This window comes from Marmota flaviventris, chromosome 1, assembly GCF_047511675.1.
Source record: "Marmota flaviventris isolate mMarFla1 chromosome 1, mMarFla1.hap1, whole genome shotgun sequence".
NCBI lineage: Eukaryota > Metazoa > Chordata > Mammalia > Rodentia > Sciuridae > Marmota > Marmota flaviventris.
Genome location: NC_092498.1, coordinates 140,280,893 through 140,303,015, shown reverse-complemented (window position 1 = coordinate 140,303,015; position 22,123 = coordinate 140,280,893). Strand labels below are relative to the sequence as shown.

The following is a 22,123-nucleotide window of genomic DNA, read 5'->3' as shown; positions in this document are numbered from 1 at the left end:
AAACTTCCTGGAAAAAACCTCCAAGAAAATATGGCATCACTAGTAAATTCTATCAAACATCTAAGAAGAAATACCACTGGTAGGAAAAACTCACTCAGAAAACAAAAGGACTGCTTCCCAAATCATTTTGAGACCAACATTACTATTATATCAAGATCAGACCAAGAAATCTACATGGCAATTATCTTTCATGAACAAAGATGTAAAAATCATTAACAAAACATTAGCAAATAAAGTCTAATCACACATAAAAATGATAACATCATGAATCTAAAATTCTTCTTAGGAATTCAAGTCTATTGAACATCTGAAAACCCATCAATGTAATTTACTATATTAATAAAACAAAACCTAACATCATCTCAACAAATCAATAAAAAATTTTTTAACAAAATTCATCACCCATTCATAGCTTTTTTTTTTTTTTTTTAAAGATAGAGTGAGAGAGGGAGGGAGGGAGAGAGAGAGAGAGAGAATTTTTAATATTTATTTTTTAGTTCTCGGCGGACACAACATCTTTGTTTGTATGTGGTGCTGAGGATCGAACCCGGGCCGCACGCATGCCAGGCGAGCGCGCTACCGCTTGAGCCACATCCCAGCCCCCATTCATAGCTTTTTAAAACAAAGAATTAAAAGAAACTTCTTCAACCTGATTATAGAGATACTACAATATCTACAGCTAACATCACAATGACAAAACAAGTATGTACACTCCTAGTACTTCTATTCGCTACTACACTGTAGGTTCCAACCAATGCAATAAAGCAAGACAAAGAATGAAAATAAAAACTGGGAAAGAAGATTTAAAATGATCTTTATTTGAAAATGACATTATCATGTACTTTTGCAAAAATCGAAGGACTCCACCAAAAAGTCTCAACAACTAACAGAGTCATAGTACACAGGATCAAAAAATAACTGCATTTCTATAAACTAGCAGTCACAATGGGAAACATTATAAACAATATTTAAAACAGTACTGAACAACTTACACAACTTTAGGATTTAATTTGATTTAATGTGTGTGTGTGTGTGTGTGTTTCTTCCAGGATCTATAAACCAAAAACTAGAAAACAATATTGAGAGAAAAATTAAAGATCTAAAGAAACAGAGAGCTGGAGGGCAGCCCAGTGGTAAAGAACTTGACTAGCCCTCTAAGAGGCCCTAAGTTTGATCCTCAGCAACACACACACACACACACTCTAACAGAAATAGTTAGGCCATGTTCATGGACTGGAAGACTCAAAATTAACAGCAATTTCCTCAATTTGACCTATAGATTCAACATAATCTCAAAAAAATACCCACCAGTTTTTAACATACTGACAAGATTCTAAAACTTACACTGCATAGGAGTGTTGATTACTGGGAGAGCACTTGCCTAGGAGGCACAAAGCCCTGGGTTTGATTCTAAGCATCACAATTTTTTCATTTAAAAAGTAGAATAAAAAACTTATATTGAAATGCAAGGCACCCAGGGCTGGGGACGTGGCTCAAGTGGTAGCACGCTCTCCTGGCATGCGTGCGGCCCGGGTTCGATCCTCAGCACCACATACAAAGAAAGATGTTGTGTCCACCTAGAACTAAAAAATAAATAAATAAATAAATAAAATCTCTCTCTCTCTCTAAAACAAAAAAAAAGAAAAAGAAATGCAAGGCACCCAAGAAAAGTCAAAGCAACTCCCAAAGAGAATAAAGTTGGAGAATTTACACCAACTTCAAGATACACTACAAAATTTCAATAATCATCATAGTGTAGAATCAGCATAATCAAAGAAACAGATTAGAGTACAGGAATAAATCCAAGCATAAACATACACACATTCCATTCATTTTATAACAAAGATATTCATCGGGAAAGAATTAGTCTTCAGCAAAAAGATGCTTAAACAAACAATCATATGTTGGATTAGATCATGGAGAATGAAGGGAAGGGTGGTAGAAATAGGAAAGACAGTAGAATGAATCACACATTACTTTCCTATATTCACACATGAATACACAAACCAACTCCACATCAGGTACAACTACAAAAATGAGAAGTTTTACTCCATGTATGTATATGTCATGTATAACTAAAATGAACAAATAAAATTTTGTTTAAAAAAAAAGAGCTAGCTGAGGACTGGGGTTGTGGCTCAGTAGTAAAGCACTTGCCTAGCATATGTGAGGCACTGGGTTCGATCCTCAATGCCACATATAAATAAATAAAAGTACATCAACAACTAAAAAATATTAAGAAAAAAAAAGAGCTAGCTGGAGATGAAACTTACTGTTAGAGCACCCCCGGGTTCAATCCCTGTGAGGGAGTGAGGGAGGGAGGGAGGAATAAATTGTACTTCATTAAAATTTAACACTGTTCTTCAAAGAATGCAATTGAGAACATAAAATGCCAAACAGGAGTTGGGAGGAATTATCTATACTACATTTATCTGCCCATGGACTTGTGTCCAGGATATTTCAAGAATTCTTTCCTACAGGTCAACAAAGAGAGAATCTAATTTTTAAATTGGGCAAAAGTTATGAACAGACAACTCATGAAAGATATATAAATATACATGAAACTATTAATTCATTAGTTATCAAATATAAATAAAAATCAGTTACACACCTCTGGAACAGCTAAAAATTTTTGCTGATTTTTTGTTTCTTTTTTTTTTAAATAGTTCTGGGAAGTGAACCAAAGGGTTTGAGCATGTTAGGCAAGCATTCTACCATCAAGCTCCATCACCATTCCTAAAATGTTTAAAGTAAAACTTATTATTTATAGAAATAATATATATTAATTTATATTAATTATATATAACCATATATTAATTTTCATAACCATAAACAAATAAATAAACAAACTGTAACATTCATACAAGGAACTACTATTTACCATTAAAAAGAAATGACCTACTCAATCAAACAATATGAAGCCAGGCACAGCGGCACACACTGTAATTACAGCAGCTTGAGAGGCTGAGGCAAAAGGATCATGAGTTCAACGCCAGCCTCAGCAACTTAGTGAGGCTCTAAGCAACTCAATGAGACCCTGTCTCTAAAGAAAATATAACCAGAGGACTGGGGATGGGTTCACTACAGAACAACAACAACAACAAAGAAAAAAAATAAATAAATAATATGAAATCAAACACAAAGACTATATAACTGTGATTCCGTTTACCGAAATTTCTAAAAGAGGCAAAATAATTCTACAGTAACAGAAAATCAAAGTTCATTTGAAGGCAAGAAAAGACTGGGGGGAAAGGGAGATGCCTGACAACAACGAGGCCTGTGAGAACTTTTTTGCATTATAGAAACATTCTCTAATTTCAGGTAGCGTATATTTGAAACCATGTGGTGGTTTCACAGATGTATACATTTGTCAAAACTCATGAAAATATTCACTTAAAATAGGTATATTTTATTGTATATAAGTTATATCTTAATAAATACAATAAAAAGTATATATATAAGCTGGGCATGGTGACACAAACCTATAAACCCAGAAATTCAGAAGGCTGAGACCAGAGGATTCCAATTCAAGGCCAGTCTCAGCAACTTAGTGAGACCCTTTCTCAAAATAAAAAAGGGGCTGAGATGTAGCTCAATGACAGAATGCCCTGGGTTCAATTCCCTAGGACCATCAAAAAAAAAAAAAAAAAGTAGTAGTATGTATTAATGGGAATCCATATAAACAATCACTCAAAGAAAAAACTACTAAGCAAAGTTACATCTTAAAGTTAGATCTTGGCTCCTGTGAACCTTTTAGAAAGTATACAATTTTTTCAAAGACATTATTTTCATGTCTAAGTATATTAACCAGAATACTGGTTAATGATTTATATTTATTAAACTTAACTAAAAGAGAATTCTTGTGAAATTTCTAGGAAGTAAACTTTCAGTGAAGCCTATTAATGACATTAGGATGGTTTATTTCTAACCACAGTAGTAAACCATAAACAGAAGTATATATTATTTTCTCTGTGTAACAGACATTGTCTACACAAACATTAATGTCTCCTTCCTCCATAGGAACACATACTCTAAACTGCTAGAAGTAACAACATGCCCACTAAAAAAAATTATATTTTCCAGTCTCCCTGAAGCATGTGTTGCCTTGAAGTTAAGTATAGGCAAAAGTATTTAAGGAACACTTTGGAACTTTCCTTAAAAGAAACATTTTTCACAAATTTCCTCCTCTTGCCTACCTAGAATGCTACCATGAAGACTGGAATTTGAAAAGCCATCTTAGACTATATGCTACTGGGGATAACCTAAGGATGATGGATTAACAAAACTGAGTAAACCCAGGTCCCTGGACAACCACACCAGAAAAATGCCTGCCTCCAAGTTTCTTATATATAAAAAGAAATTAATTTCAATTGCATTTAAGATATTTGTCTATTTTTAACTAAGCACATGAATATCTTGCTAAAATAAGTCATTTTTGATAGCAGTATTTGAGTAACTGGACTTTTATTTTTAAAAAAAAAAAAAAGACTTTTTAGTGAAGTGATTTTAAGATTATAGTTACATGGGTTCCTGCATTGCTCTAGTCATCAACCAAAACAATAAGCTATCTTGATTTTTCACTTCCTAATAAGAGAAAAAAAATCTATTGCCCTATCTGTGGGAAGAAATTTTAAGCTGCATTATTACCCCATTAATCTCTGATGAAACTTTTTTTAAAAATGTAAACCATATTATCACTCCATTAATCTCAGACAAATCTATCTGCTCCAGTGATTTCTGCCTTCATGCTTGCACTAAATTATATGGTCTACACTGTTAATTTTTAAAAGGCTGAGAAAAGAAAGAGACCAATGCTGTCTGGGATAGCTAGGAGGGGCTTCAGAGAAGTCTAGAAGGATTTACCTAGAAGAAAAGCATACAACACAATACAGGCTAAAATCTGGGCCCTAAATCAAGAGATCTAGCTCCTATATGACCTTGGGCAACTTACTTAAATTTCCTGCTTCAATTTTTTCATCTACAAGTGGAAATAGAAATATCCACCTTATACAAACCTTGTGAGAAATGCACGTACCTGGCAAGCAGTTAAGCTATGCCAGGACTACAGTACTGTTAGACACAGCCAAAGCTCTTTGGAGAGAATATGCACAGCATGTAAAGTTTTGTCTTGATAGATTCCTAGTTATTCCTAATGAGTAAATGAAATTAAAAAAGAAAAAGGATTTTTAGAGATCAAGCACTTCTGAAAAACAAGAAAATTCACAGAAGAAATCTATACATTTATATATATGAAAAGATGCTCATCATTTCACTTGACATCAAAAAATTGAAAATTAAATGATTGAGAATTATTTGGAGAGTAACAAAAACATTAGACTAAGAGCCATTGTAGACAAGGATAGAGGAAAAGAGTATTATGTATTGCTGACACTTTTTTTAAAGCTACCACTATCAAAATTTCTCACACAACTACTATTACAGCAAAAAATGTTTTTAAAGAATCTTAATGTTCCTCATAGTTGATAGCTAAACAAATAATAGTACATCCATCTTAAGAAGTAGAATACAGCCAGGCATGGTGGCACAAACCTATAATCCTAGCAATTTGGGAGGCTGAGGCAACGGGATCTCAAGTTCAAACCCTAAGCAACTTGGCGAGACCCTGTCTCAAAATAAGAAATAAAAGCAACTGAGGCGAAACTCAATGGTTAAGTGCCTTGGGTTCAATCCCAGCATGAAAACAAAAAGAAATGGGATCCAATATTTTTTTTAAAGGATAAGGTCTATTTCAATTCAGTGATAATAATATTTTAAGCCAATGTTTAGCATAAAAAACCATGTAGCAAGAAAAAGTGGGGAATTATCATTATCTGAAATTTTTTAAAATACAAAACTGTCCATCAATACCATGCTTCAATACAAAACATGTACATAAGAGTGAATTACAACCACAAACTGTTGGAATATCATACAAAAGAAGGCAAGTTGCAAAAGAGGACAGTATGTTTCCATTTATAAAAAGTTCAAAAACATAAAAGCTATATGTATATGATTAAAACTGTCTAGAAATTAGGGAATGATAAATATAAAATTCAAAACAAAAGTTACCACTAACAGGAGTACAAAGAGAATGGGAGGGAAGATTAGTGATAGGAATCTATAAACAATAAAATGTTCTTTTTCTTTAACTGGGGACTAGGTACATAGGTGTTCAATGTATCATGATTCATTAAATACTATTTTTACCTATTTAATATCTAAGAAAACAATTTTGAAACTGCATATGTGTCCACACACGCAGTCATGTAAAAGCAAGAAAAAGAAACTTTGGAGTGATAAAAATTAAACTACTGGCAACTACCTTCCTGTGGGGGGGAGAAGAACCTTCCCAGTTTAAGTTAGACACTTTGGTATTGCCTGAATCTGCGACTAATTATGTAACTTTTTATTAAATTTATAAAAGAAATTACTTTTCCATTAAAATTGTAATTATGAAATTATAACCACATGGAAAATGTTAGTAAGTACAGCTGAATAAAGAATTCAATTTACACTGTAAATATATCCACATACAAAAAAGTGCATATTAACAAGAACAGAAGAGAGTTACTGGGCTAAATTTGATCTAATGGAGTGGCTGAAACATGGGTAATTTTTGTATAGTTTCAATTTCTTGAAAATTTCATTTCATGAAAATATTTTGTATTTCATTAATACTACCTCACTTGGAGAGAAATAAAAGAAAAATGACAACTGCAGGAAAGCCAAGTCTAGTTTCAGGGTAGCCAAGTTAAAAAATCTCCCCACATGGGAAGGCTGAATGAATTTACAGCCAATTGACAATGGATAGTACACGCTGTGCCAGTAAGTGCACTCAAAACAACTGGAGAGGGTCCCCACCACACCAAGGAGATTACATCAAAAGGTTCTGAAGTGCATATGTACATTTTAGTGCTTAAGTGAGAAGTGGTGCTGCCAAGTAAAAGTGAAGCAGTGGCAGGGAACACTCCATAGTACAGGAGCCCACAAATGTGTTGAAAAAGGGAAAAGGTGGAGAGAGGAAGAATGGAAGGGAAAATTTCTCCAATATGGGAGGCAAAAATAACAAGGCATCATAATTACATTCTGACTAACTATAAAAATATTGTACAATCAGAAAGCTAAGTGCTGAGGGAACAAAGAGTAGAATAATAGGAATGTAAATGTCAAAGAATCCAAAATCAGAATGAGCAATAGGCATCCACAATAAACACCGTACTGTGGTCTTTTGCAAATGCCACTAGTTTTCACAGTTTCCAAAAGTTTCAGCATTTCCACAAAGGCATGCAAGAAAACAGGAGGGAAGTCTATCTCATCCTCCAACCAAAATATCTCTGACCTGAAACTAATATAAACAAAACCTTTATAAATAAAAACTAATAAATGGGGCTGGGGCTCAGCAGTAGCGCACTTTCCTGGCACGTGTGAGGCACTGGGTTCAATTCTCAGCATTGCATACAAATAAATAAAATAAAGGTCTATCAACAACTAAAAAAAATTTAAATTTAAATCTAAATTTTATAAAAACCACTAATATAACTTCCCAAAGCAGATTTAATAGAGAAAAAATGTATCTGTTTTCTGAGCTTACCACTAGTAAAGCAGAGATTCTATATAAAAAGGCTGAGAGAGAGGGCCAATTCTGTTAGGTTACCCCTCCCTTAATTTCTTCTTTTCTTCTCTTCCCCTCCCTCTCTCCCTTGCTCCCCCGCCCCTTCTTGTCTTCCTCTCTCCCTCTCTCCCTCTCTTTTTTTATTAGGGTTTCTCCATGCCCCTTTCTAATCATCTAAATTTCATAAACTATTCCCCTTAAAAAATAGTCTGACTCACACTTCCAACCACCACCACCACCATCTGCTCAAGGCCCTGTTCTTTCCACCTCACCAGTCTGGCATTCGCCTTTCTTCCCACCTTTTTGCTCTGCCCCTTCCCGTCCCTTATAAATTGTATTCTTACTGCCCCCAAATCTCTCATGGAAATTGGTAGGTTCTAAGCACTAATATTTGCCTTTGCTTTCTTTTCACTATCCCCTGCCTTAAAATTTTGATGGAGTTCTGTGAGGCTTAATTTAACAGCAAGAATCCAAGCTCAGGGAATACTTCCCTACATACACACCTGTGATCAAAGCAAAACTCTGTTTAACAACTGCAGCTCATAGAGGTTGTCAACTGTTTCTCCTTGTTTTGCATACAGAAGAATGCAAACACCACAAAACCAAGAACATCTGTTTACCATTTGATTCCTATATAATTGGTCATCAAGCCCTGTCAATTCTAGCTCCAAAAATATTTACTTTAATCATTTCCTTCTCTTCATTCCTACTGGCCCTGCATTATTTCTCACATCTAGACCCCTATGAACCCTCTCTCTGCCTTTGGTTCTCCCCTACTACCACCCATTCTCCACAGAGCTCACAGAAATTTTCTGTCCAAAACCTAAGTCTGATCATGTTGTTATCCTCCTTGAAAGCCTTCAGGCTCCCTGTCTATACACAGAATTAACTTCCACCTCCTTCATGCCATCCAATCTGGCATCAATTGCCCCTTTTAGTTTTGTCTCCCATCTGGTATAAAGTAAATATTAAATAAAACCTAAGTAAATTATTTCCAATGAGGTTGAGAAATTCTGCTTTATATCCTATTAGTGTATTATTAATATAATTCACAAGTTTATTCATCTCAACTGTAAAATATTGTCATCAAACTCAAATTTTTGAAAAAGAACTAAATCAAGTTATATCCATATAACATTAAAACAACTGGGATGTTTAAAATATTTCTATTTTCAATTGTAACATTAAAATAAAAGGTGGATTACAAAGAATCTAAACCAATCGCTATTTTCTAAAATGGGTATTAACATATAATCACTAAATCTCTCACAGCTTTCTAAAAATTGTCAGAGTCAGTTCTTTGGATTCTTAACAGTGTCACACGTACCATATGAGAAAGATTGGCAACAAAATCAGATAATTTAAAAGATAAGTGCCTACCTTAGTTAAAAGTCCCACTCATTTTTCCAACTGGAATATTCCTTGAGTTTACTCTATAAATTACCAACACTAACTGTTCTTCTTTATAGATTCATTAGAAAAGTTTCCTAAATACAATGATTCCACTGAAAATCAAATTTAGAAAATTTACTAAAGAAGCCAGTTTATTACACATATCATGTATGGGTTCTCATGAGAATCATTCCACTGTTTAATTAAGTAGGATTTTGTAGACAGATTCAAAAATAGTACCATCTGTCTGGGTTGCAAAACTCAAAAGTTTCACCACATCACCAAATAGCAGCAACAAAAATAAATAAATAAATAAATGTGTGTGTGTGTGTGTGTGTGTACACACACATATACATATATCTCCCCCAAGTAATATACAATTAATGAACTGAGTCTCTCTGGAATTTCAACTCTTGATTCAATCTGTGCAGATGATTATACTTTGTATATAAACAAATATTCTTTGAAAATTGCATTTTGAGTAACTTAAACTTAGTTAAGAATCTGAATACCAGAGAATAAAATTTATCCTCTTTAGTAGATGAGATGTAGATTCATGCTCTGGCATAAATTCTAAATGCTAAACTGCTCAGGTGTTATATAAATCTGAAATTTTTTAAAATACTTCTCTTATTTGTTTAGAATAATCATCACATAACTAAATTTTCTGAAAAAAATCTATACCTCTAGGATTATAGCACAACCATTTCTTCAAGATTCCTATTCCCTATTTTTAATGTGAAAAGTACTTAAAAAGAAAGAGAACTATTAATAAAACCATCTATGTGATGTGAAGACCATAGGTTTAGTAAAGCCAAGAAAATATTTAAAAATCTCAGATCTCATTTCTGTTTTGAAATCAAATCCAAAAACAGAAAATAATACTTGCCACTGCAACTTGTTATCTAAAAACCAGTGCAGGCATCCCTGCTACAGGCACAGCATCCTCTGCTCCAGCCTACACACTTAACTATTCAGGCAGGCAACCCAAATATGTCCACGCGTTATTGAGCTAATCTACTTCAACTGTGGAAGAAATTACTGAAAGAACATGTGTGAGGTGGGCCAGCAAATGAGTCAAGGAGCACACTAAGTGGCCAAAGGTAAAAACTCTGGTATCATATAAGCCAAACTTTTAGTTAAAGCCTTAAGAAATTATCTCAACTGGATACATTTGTTTATCCCAAGGCTCTTAATGATTTTGCCTCACCAAAAATGGGTGTCTAGATGGTAGCTGAGTTTTGCTAGTCAGGGCACAACTTACAATTCTACTCTCTCTTTATGATAATTTGCCTTGATTTTGAGAAAGCAAAACTAACACCCCCATTTAACTGGTCCCCTTAGTTGTCTTACCAATCAGTACACAGCTAAATCCACCTCTATTGAAATGGATATGAAAACAAAGGACACTGAACCACTAGACTCAAGACCTGAGAAGGCAAGGGTCCCTGAAGGCAGGCTGGGATTCTTGGCATACGTCTACATCACATGCATGCCAATGTACCCAAAGCAGAGCTCTTTCTGGGGGTTTTTGCTCATCGTCAGTAACACCCCATCAGAAGCCCAAGTCACTTATTAAAGACAAATTAAAATTAAAGTACTTGTTGCAATCAACTATCATAAAAGAAAATGCAAAATTCTTCAAAAATTATTTTGTTTACTCAGGCTCAAACGTCAAAAAGCAAGCTTCTTTCTTATATCCTCACATCCTTTATTTCTAAGCAGTATTTCACTAGCCCTTATCACCTCAATTTTTGATAAACAGCCCAACTTGTTTTCCCAATTATCAACTTTTCTTATATCTTCTGTCTTTCTCTCTGTGTCTCCACTACGGTTGCTCCTTAGACTATAAACAAAATCTACTTTTGAGGTCCTTACCCACCCTCCCCCACTTCCTCCATCCCTGTTTGCTTCACTATCAACCTCCAACTGAGAAATGTCTACACCTGCTCATCTTGCCATGCGTTCATTCCTCAACCCAAGAGAACCCAGATTCTACCCTCAACTGTCAAATGGAATGATTTCTACTAGCTGCCAAGCTGCCCAAATAGCAAACCTTATCTGTCACTCCTTACCTTTCCTCTTCAAGGCCCACCACAATTATCTTTGAAATACCACAATTTATATTCCCTTTCTTTATTTTTATGTCAGAGAAAACGAATTATATTGTCCAACTAAAGTACACATTAACACATACATTCATGACTTAAAAGTCTAGGCTTCATGAGAAGTAACCCTGAACCAAAATTTAATTCATTTTAAATGCACAGAATTTGAAGAAATGGTAGGTTACAAGGTTCAAGAATTCTAATTTGTCTGTGTAAGAGAGCAATCCTAGAAAGGCTTTTAAACACATTATTAAATGTAATACCATTTAACACACTTGTTTTTCCTCAATTCATTTCTCATAATAGTTTCTGTATCGTCTTGGATTATCTCCCATTTTAGTTTCATATCCCATCTGCTCATTTAAGATTCACGTCTGTCCAGTTTCTGAAATATTTGTCACTTTAGTCATTAGCATTTTGCGTAATATAGCACTGTTTTTTTTAAAGTTCAGAACTGAATTATTTTAGAAAACTGAGTATTATTTTAACATCACTATTTCTTAGTCTAAATTAGTCTGCCCACACTTCAAATTTTCCACCTAATAAAAATTCAATTTCAATAAGCTTTTTGTACTGTTTTTTAAAAGGAAGTCAAGAACCAGGACCATAAATTAGAAGTGCTCTCCCACATCTCAATAATGATATATTAAGAATTGAGATTCAGCCCAGCACCATGGCCCACGCCTATAATCCCAGAGACTCAGGAGGCTGAAGGAGGAGGATCATAAGTTCGAGGCCACTCTCAGCAGTTTAGCAAGACCCTCAGCCACTTAGCGATACAGTCTCAAAATTTAAAAAAAAAAAAAAAAAGGAGGCGGGGTGGGGGTGGGGGGGGGGTCAATGGTAAAGTAACCCTGGGTTAAATCCTCAGATATACGGAGTTGTTGACAAAGCTTCCAAAGAATGCGCTCTCACTTCTCTCTAACAAGTCATGTCCATTCATTCCTTCAAGATCCTATTTAAGAGTCCCCTTCTGGGTCTTTCTGGCTATAACATGTCATGTAATCCAATCCATTTAGCTCTCTCTTTATACTTGACATATAAAATCTTAGAAATCAAATCCTAAATGTAGAACTTTTCTGCACCTATCAGACCCTTACTCTTTTTTAAGGCCAAGCTATATTTTAATCATTTCTTATGTACTCCATTCCTAAATGAATTATACTTGTCTTATATTTCTCAAGCATAGCATACAAAATATTAACAATTCTAAATATTATTTCACTGGCTACCCTAACCAATCTCACCCTTTTTCATTTCACTGAGTCTCAAAAGTTCTCATTTACCACTTAAAATAGCAAGTGGACAGTTTGTTTCTAGGGATGTGTGAAGGGAAAGGAAAAGCTAAGACAAAGAAAGACTAACTCTTTCCTGATGACACCACAGGACCCGCCACTGTTCTCAACATTATAATAAAAGGGTATCGATAAAGAGAAAGCAGCACAAACCCCTACACAAAAAGATGGGAAAATGTGCTCATCCCACTGGGAGCCATACTCTCCTCTCAACAGTCTCCAACCCTCTCTTTCAAAGGCCTAGAAGAGGGTCGGGAGCTAGTGAAGGATCCCACCCACTGCCCAGAGCAGAGGATGAGTTAGGGAGTGCCTACTCCCACTGCCCAGGCTAGAGGCTGAGCAAAAGTGCTCCTGAGTTCATTCCCACAAAAATGCTGCCAAAAACAGCATTTGAGTTCTGTAACATACATAATTAAGTAAAGGTAACGAGACCATTGTTTATCTAACAGAAGTCAAGGAGCATTTTTTGTGAAAACAAACTTACAAATTAACTTTTTCTAATATTTTGGAATTTGGAGATACTCTATACATAAAATTCTAAACTTCTGGATAAAACTGAAACGCCACTATTCATAGTCAACATGACTAATAGAAAAAACTACAGATTTGTGGGAGGGCTTTCCTTCCTTCAACAAGGGCTAAATATTTTTAGATACTGCCACATTATTAAACGGAAAAGAAAAATTAGCCAGTAGTTGACTTCTCTCTGTTCAAAACATAGTAAGGGTTGTGACATGCGTGTCAGACTAAAACATGATTTGGTCTTTAGAAGACAAATATATTTATTAAGTACTATTTCTGACATTCCCTGAGACAAATCTCAAAATGTTAATAGAACTGCTATTTAAAGTTCAAAGAGCACTCCAAAGCTGCCAAGGAATTAATAGCTTAAACTACCAAATAAGAGCCACAGTTCAATTCCTAGTCTCAGTCAATTATAGCTCAGAGTTGGTGCAGCAACATCTCCCAAAACCTTAAAGATCATACACACAAAAGAAAAGTTGTAACATCTAAAGATGAAGTTCAAGTTTTTCTTCTCAAACACGGCTTATTTATAAGGAAAAAGACAAGAAGTTCTTCAATTTAATCCTCAGCCATCTCAAAAAAAGGTACAAAAATACAAAAAGTACAATTACAACACAATTGCTATATTTAAAACAAGTTAATTCATTCCAACTACCTGGTTAACAGCCTGGGGCTTTTCTATAACTTCCCTTGACATCTTTTTTTATGAAAGAACATTATCTAGTCATCCTTAAAAGGTACTCGAGGTGATTTTTTTCATACCTCTTGCCCTCCATATTTCCAATATGTTTGAGAAACTGAGGCACAGAATCATTACATAGCCAACCTGACTTGGCTAGTTACTAGTAAAATTTAGAAAACAACTCAATTTCCCTATTACCAGTTCATTGCCCATTTTACAGGGCTCAGAAAAAGTAATCTTATAAGTAAAAGTTGAATGATAGTCCCCCTATCCAGCTAAAGAATGAAAGGGAAGGAATTCTGGATTAAGACCCAAACAAAATTCCAACAGATTCCAAAATCTATAGTTTGCCTACTACAGAAAATCCAACACAAACTCAACTCCTATTCCTTTGAGGTATGATAAGAACACATCTCATGATGAATTGGCATTCTCCCTAATGCAGATTTTCAAGAACTAATCTAAAATATTGCCAAGCTGCAGCACATTCAGCCTAGATAATACATATTCAGAAGACAGAACTAAATATCAATAAGTAAAAATAAAAACAGCATTTTATGATCAGAACCCAAATGGGCACTGAAAACTCCCTTATGGAATGGAGAAGATAATAGTCATTCATTTAGCAAAGAGTTAATGAGCACCAAATACTGAAAGGGCGTCTGCCCTTCGGAAGTTCCTCTACCTGTCAGGGTACATAACAGGAGCCTGAGTGAGTAGCTCTGCCTGAGAGCTTCACAGAGGAGGCGACATCTGAACTATTTTAAAAAATGAGTGGAACTGTGCCAGACATACATGCATGCACAAAACTGTCCCAAATGTCCCACTGTTCTGTTCTTCCCTTCTTTCTCTTCAGGACACTAAGATTCAATCATGAGAATGGCCAACACTCTGTCATACCTACTGGTATACCTATTTTAGCTCTTAAACTCAGAGGTACTTAAGCATCTTCCTTATTTAATGAAATAATCTGGAAATATGAAGAAGCTTCATGCATCCTCAAAAAATATTTCCTCATAAAATTGATCAATGGTCTCTGGAGGAGGGGAAAAGAGCACAGTAATTTTCATAAAGTTTAAGAGACCTTTTTTTAAATTTCCACTCAATATTATAAAAATTCTATCCATAGTTTATTTTAAACAAATATTTTTCTTAAATTTAATTTTAATATCAAATAAATGTCAAATATAACCAATTACAAGAAAAAAAGAAGAAAATCACCTGCAAGATTCTTTACTTTACCCTTTAAAAAAAAGAAAATTCACCTGCAAGATTCTTTACCCTTCCAGTTGTTAAGTTAGAGCAACAAATTTAAACTAAAATTAAATTTTAGTTTAAATAAATGAAATTTTAATATTAACCTACAAGGTTCCTTTAACAGTAGTAGAATTTTACTGTACTGAAAAAAGTAAAAAGTGTAGAAAGCTGTCACCAGCACTGTGCTACTTCACAGTAGCAGAAATACTGTGAAATAGATGATTTTTTTTTCCCCTTTTACGGTGCTGGGAATTGAACCTAGGAGCACTTTGCCAGTGAGCTACATTTAAATTCTTTACTTTGAGAGGGTCTCACTAGCCTGAAATCTTAGCCTAGGCTGATGTAGAACTTGTGATCCTCCTTCCTCAGCCTCCAGAGTCACTTAGCACGACAGACAGGCACCACTGCCCCTGGCTAGAAATATAGTTCCAGTAATCTACCACAGTTCATCTAGAGTGAGAAAATAAACATTCAGAAACATACACAATAAAACAGAGTACAGACATGCCAATAAAATATTCTCCTAATTTTCATCTAAGAAAAAAAAGTCAGTTTTTAAGACTAGATCCGGATATTTTATTAGCTTAAAAAAGGAAAACTCGGGGTTGGGGCTGGGGCTCGGTGGTAGAGTGCTCACCTAGCATGCACGCAGCACTGGGTTCAATCCTCAGCACCATATAAATGTAAAATAAATATATTGTGTCCACCTAAAACTAAAAAATAAATATTAAAAAAAGGAAAACTCTACTTCTACAAACATAGCTAAAATAAATACAAGTAAAACAAAATTTCCTAAAGGTGGACTATTACAGCAAATTTATGAGGATTAAAAATCTGGGGGCTGGGGATGTGACTCAAGCGGTAGCGCGCTCGCCTGGCATGCGTGCGGCCTGGGTTCGATCCTCAGCACCACATACAAACAAAGATGTTGTGTCCGCTGAAAACTTAAATAAATAAATAAATATTTTTTAAAAAATCTGTTCTAAATGACAGTCTTCAAAAAAGGAAAATAACAATACAATGTAGTAGCGTAGGGGAACTGTCACTGAAATAAACATCAATCACAACATTTTAACAGAATTTAGAACTATTTTATATCAACTAAAACAAGGATAGAAAACTATGCTGATGTACACAGTGAGTACACTAAACAAAAATTGGGCAAGCATGCATATTTCATACATGCAAACGAGTCTGAATTTACTATTCCTCGTTTATGTTAATATTTACCAAGATTAATAGAATATAATTTCCCCTATGTAATGAAGTGAATTCCCCCAACAGAACAAAGCTAACACCTTCAAATCTTTCAAATAAACAATGAAAGAATATACTATAAAAGGAAATTATCTGAACAGAATCAGAAAGAAGTTAAAAACAACTCAAGAGGGGAAAAAAGGCCTAAACTCCAAGAATACATTATAAATATTGATTGGCTAATTCTAGAACTCTAAGCAAGTCCTATAAAACAATATGTAGATGTGTTTATTTGTAGATTTTTTAACTATACCACACAGGCACATTTTAGGTTTCCTAATTACCTCACTTTGCAATGCATTAAATGTAATTTCTTGAAATAGAAATGTTTATAAAATGATAAAATAGAAAACCTGGTAAACCACACTACAGTTTTACAACACACAGTTTGTAAAACAGATTTGTACATAAAAATATCTTAATAATGGCACTAACAGCAATATTGAAGAAATCTTTTCCTCATGTTTGTAATAAATGGCTGCAATGCACAGATCACTAATAATGCCTAACATTCAACTATATTACTATTTTCATAAGCTTTGCCTAATTTCTCTCAATGGCTAGCTCCTGTGAAATAAATCATCCTCTTTCAAAAAAAATAAAATCAGAACTTCTACAATTAAAGAAAGACAACACTGTTGTTGTTGTTATCGTTATTATCTAAAATAAATATTTCAAAAAACATCTAAATTTATCTTTGAATCAAACTTTGATAGCTAAATGAACTATTCATTAAAAAAAATCCAGATAAACAATCTCAATACTATTTACACTGAGATAAAGAGTTTCACCTCAATTTTATCTTTATTAATCTCAGGATAGCAGAGATCTCTGAAGGTATTTGATGAATACAATTAGCTCACAATTAACTAAGCTAAATTAGCCAGTGAACAAAAAAGATCAATCAATTTTTTCCTTAACTAATTAATATAATCCAAAACTATAACTTAATGTTATTTGAAGGAATTCCTTAAGAGATTTTTCTTCCAAATAAATACCTAATACATTCATGAAAAAAAATGACCTGAGCATTCCAAAGGAAATGATAAGCTACATAAGCGCCTGGCATAAACTCAACAAATACTATTGTCCTAAACATACTCCAATTCCAATTATTCTCACAAAGAAAAAGAAACAGGCCCAACCTAACTTCTTCCCAAGGAGCACTTCAAGCAATAGCACCACAAAATATTTGTAGCGTACAGGTCCTAGGTACATTATTTTCTCTTTAAAATTATGAACTCATCACACGTACAAATGGCTCTTTAAAATGGTCCTGTAAACTGCTACACTCTCCCTTAAATTGCTGTCTATTATGTACTTAAAAATATTTACTAGCAATTGAAGGTTAATATGGCAACTATTACCGGCTGGCAATTATTGCTATTAAAAATATATAAATACTGTAACACCATGTGCTAACAACAAATGCTGAACAGAAAACACATATTAGCAAATTACAAATATTTTCACTAAAGAAAATGCATGGTCCTAAAAAAAGATGCTTAATGTATAAATAAAAAAATTGCAAAGTGGGATGAAAAATACTGTATATAGTATTTTGGCACTTTAAAAGATCAGAGAAATTATTCACTTTTCCTTACTTTCATTGGACAATCCTCCCCACTTGACTCCCACTCAAGAGTACAGATTTCAAAGTTTCTATGCTTACAACTATCTTTCCTTTCTGAAAGGAAAAAAAAAATCTCTTAAGAGAAATTAGATCATCTGATTATCTTAAAAGCTTCAAATATAAAATGATTGCTGCTCAATAAAAAAGCTATACTAATGTATGTGCATGTATTTTAATTCTGTAAGAACTTGGGATCATCACTCAACTATTCACAGTAAGGAAGACTCTAAGCAAATAAAACAATATGAATGTGGAGCAAACATCTAAGAATCAGAGATCACTCTTCTCAAGTCCAAGAGTGCATACTTAATCTAGCTAAAGGGCACAAAATCACTTTCTCCATGCTATCTTAATAGAGAAACAAAAATAAATATACACTTAACATCTGGAAATTATGTCTTCCCATAAGAGTGAGTTCACATACCACAGGGTGCACTGTTACACTTTCCAAAAGGTAGATTTAACACACTTAAACTGAATTATAACCGAGTGAATATATAACAAAAGTCATCCAGAAATGTGATGAACAGCATGAGAAAACAGTTTTAAGTCACAAAGGCACAGCCAGGCGTGTATTTAATGCAGTAGCTATACATCTCACAGCAGTAAAAATGAGAAACACCTACAATGACCTAATCATATATACCCATGGCATTTTTCACAGCTTAGGAAAGGGGAATGGAGGTTGAAAAGAGAATTCAGGAAATTTGATGCCATGCAGTAGAAAATCTGAAAACAAAGCAAAAGACTAGCAAAAATCTTAAGGCACCTGATTGCATAATCAACTTTTGCTAAGCCATAATGACCACCTTGAGGTAATAGAAAGTAGGTGGGTCATTACTGCCATACAGAACTTTAATCTCAAGCTTATATTTCAATCTACACTAAGGTGAATTTCTAGATAAATTCTCAAGAAACAATACTTTCCCAAAAAATTAACAAACTGCAGGTCAAATACATACGTACATCCACACACACACACACACACACATTATATATACATATATATATAATTTTTTTTAACGTTAAGAGTTCTTATATAACAAGTGATTATAATATCTCCTTTGGAATTGACAATTCTATGCAATTTTTAGACTATTTTTAATAGTCTAGGTTGTTGCTGTATATAATAGGAAAAATTCTGTTTGAAATCAAAAAAATTTACAATAGTCAGATCTTTAACTGATTCAAAAATAAATTTTAAATAGCACCAACTCACCTTCCACATACAAGGAAATATAAACATTCTATAGTCCTTTAAAAAAAAAAAAAAAACTAAGCATTTCTGTGGTTCTGCATATCAAAGTTGCTATCTAAAAAGTAATTGTCTTTTTAAAGTATATTCAAAAATCAATTTCTTGATTTAAAGAGGTTTAGAGGAGAAATATCCAAAGCATAAACCTTTGTTTCCTGTCAAAGTCCAAGTACAGAATCCTCTTCTACAAACTGTTTCTCCATAAGAATCTCAAGTATCTATAACATTATCTATAATATTATCAGCTCTATAACATTATCAGCTCTATAACATTATCATCCTTATTTAAGCTTAAAAAAATGATCCAAAAGATTGGCTACTTTGTCTACAAAATTTACTGTATATAAATTAGCCACATATATACAAGCCATTACTAGTCAGCATGATATATGGCAATTTGGGAGTCTCTCCTCACTATTACAGGTCTACTTGGTTATTTTAATTACCTGTAAAAGTGTCAATGTAGTCACTGGCCACCAAACAAAAACCATTTTAAATACCCCTTAATCAATACATTTGCTGATCTGTGAAAGTCCCTGAACCTAATACTAAATGATAGACTGGGGGAGGAAAAAAGAGGCAGAGTTTTATGCCCACATAGGGGGAAAAAAAAAAAAATCAAGGGAAAATTACTACAAAACTACGAGGAAGAATCAAATCTTATTATCAAATTTTAAGATTACATTTTTAAATAAAAATGTTTGATTAAAAAATTAGCCTGATATTACTCCAGTGGAAGCAATGATACTGTCTATTCAGTGTTCATAGGTAAAAATCAAGGGGTTTTTTTATGTGCATAAAAACTAACACACTTAATAAAATAACGCTTCCACTTGAAAAGTTGGCAAGAATTTGTATTTCTCCTCTAGACTTGGGGAAAAAAAAAAAGCCATCTTATGCCACCCATAATTAAATGTAACTAATTACAATTTGAACACTAAATTATTTATCCAATGTAAACAAGGATTAAGAGGAAATAATGCTTCTATCTACAGCAGGGGTTACTGAAAATAACTTCCAAAATGCTTGATCTCCAAAAGGCAGCCCCCCCTCCAAAAAAAAAAAAAACAGGGTACACAACTTAAAATAAGTAGAGTTTTTTTAAGGCTAAATCAAATAAACCATTCAGCCAATTTTCCAATTATATTCTACGCTTGAAACATAATTGCCTTACATCTGTTTACAAATCTTTGCTCAATATTTAAACAAATTCGTACTCTCCCAGGCACATAGCTATACATACAGTAACTCATGCACAAAGCACATATTTAAAGACCACGCACTGCAATTATTAGTCTAAACGCCAGGTTTAACAACGTGAATGTTTTCAGAGCTAGGTAATACGACCCAATAAAAAGCAAAGATGGCATTTACCACCAAATGTCACTGCCACCGCCAGGAAAGAGTTGCTGGAGCCCTATACATTTTTAATTTCGATGAATCTAGACGCCGTCGTCGGGTGCCAGGCTTCCAGGAGAACAATTGACACCCTAACTGCTTCAAGATTGAGGCAGGCGATGCAAATCCGAAGGAAAAGTTGTCAATTATCAGAGAGAAGAGAGCACGAGAGGCGAAGGCAGATAAAAGCGATGTTATCAAACCGCCCAGCTTGTTGCTTTTTTGTGTGTGTGTGTGGATTTGTAAGGATAGAGAAAACAGTTTTTAAAAGACACAGGAGGAGAGAAAGAAGAAAAAGCTTTCTCCACCTTCCGTCGGCTCGGTGCAATGGCTTTACGGCTCTCCAGCGTAGTAAGACCCGAGAGGCAGGCGGCTGTCCATGTTTACAATCGCGGGAGCTTCGGGTGCAAGAGTCCTTTACTGACACAATCGCATTCAATCAACTGTTTTCGAGCGAAATTGCAGGTGTCATTATGGAATTTTTAAAAAAATTCAAAAGGCAGGCGGGCGAGCGGCCGGCCGGCCGGCCGATCCGACAAGGGGGGACGAGGCTGCTGATCGCAGGCGCGGGCAGCACAAGGCAAAAGCCTTCCACATTTAGGGAAAAAAAAGGGGGGGGGGGGGGAATGGGAGGAGAAGGGGGGTGTGATGGCAACAGAGGGTGGGCGTTCGAAGTGCGACCAGAATCCGCAGCTTTGAGACTTCCACATGCAAATTCCACGCCGAGCGCCGCGCTCACAAATGATTTTTAAAGAGCCAAATAAACACTGGATGGGATCCAAGGCGAGGGAGAGACGATCCAAAAGGGGGAGAATCGGCGAGAGGCGAACAGCGGGGAGAGGCGAGGGAGGGGCGAAGTCCCGGCGGCGGGAGGAGAAAGTTGGTCGGCGGCGGAGGTCGGGGACCCCCCCCCCCGGCACAGCCCCCTCCCCGCAGCCCGGCTACTCACCAGCGAGAAGAGGTTGGAGTGACAATCCTCCAAGCTCGCCCCGTTCGCCACCCAGTTCGCTGCCGCAGTCATGATCCTCCGCGAGCCCGGCCGCCAGAGCGGGGCATGTCGGAGCGAGGCGTCCGAGGCGAGGCCGGGCCGGGCGGCGGCGCCTCGCGGAGGAGCGCCGGGCGGCCGGGCCGCCGCCGCCGCCGGAGAAGGGCGGGAGGGCCGGCGGGAGGGCCGGCGGGCGGGCGGGAGGCGCCGCGGCGACGCCGCGCCGGGGACGGCGGGCCCGGGCCGGCGGGGGGGTCCGCGGCGGCCGCGCGGCTCCTTCCTGCTCGGGCGGCGGCGGCGGCGGCTGGGGCTCCGGCGGCGGCGGGGGGCGCTGTCCGCGCGGCCCGGCGCCCTCCCCGCCTCTCAGGGCCGCCGCTGCCTCCCGGGCCGGCGCTGAGGGCCGGCCGCCGCCTCCGCCTTCCCTGTTCCTCAGCCGCCGCCGCTGCCGACGCCTTGTTTATCTCCAGCCACCGACTCCCCCTCGGCCCCCGCCGGCGCGTGAGGGGAGGCGAGCCCCGGAGCCGCCGCCGCCGCCTCGGAGCCGCCGCCGCCGCGGAGCGCGAACTCGCGAAGGGGGGGGTGCGGACGAAGCCAGCGGGCGACCCCGGCAGCCGAGCGACGTCCCCTCCTTCCTCTTCCTCCCCCACCCCCCCCTCCTCCCCAGTCAGCCTCGCTTCTCCTCCCTCCCCGGGCTCGCTCGCTCTGACAGCAATGGCGGCCGCCG

The 22,123-nt window shown here is 36.4% G+C and overlaps 1 protein-coding gene across 2 annotated transcripts in view; it reads right to left on the bottom strand.

Moving 5' to 3' along the window:
- The window catches only part of Med13l (mediator complex subunit 13L), a 301,062-nt gene extending 279,541 nt beyond the window's left edge, over positions 1-21,521 (bottom strand). For both annotated transcript variants that reach the window (XM_027949108.2, XM_071616977.1), the window contains exon 1: positions 21,364-21,521. In XM_027949108.2, the coding sequence (XP_027804909.1) occupies positions 21,364-21,435 (72 nt within the window). In that variant the 5' untranslated portion in view covers positions 21,436-21,521. The remainder of the gene's footprint in view (positions 1-21,363) is intronic.
- Positions 21,522-22,123: the final 602 nt, after the last annotated feature.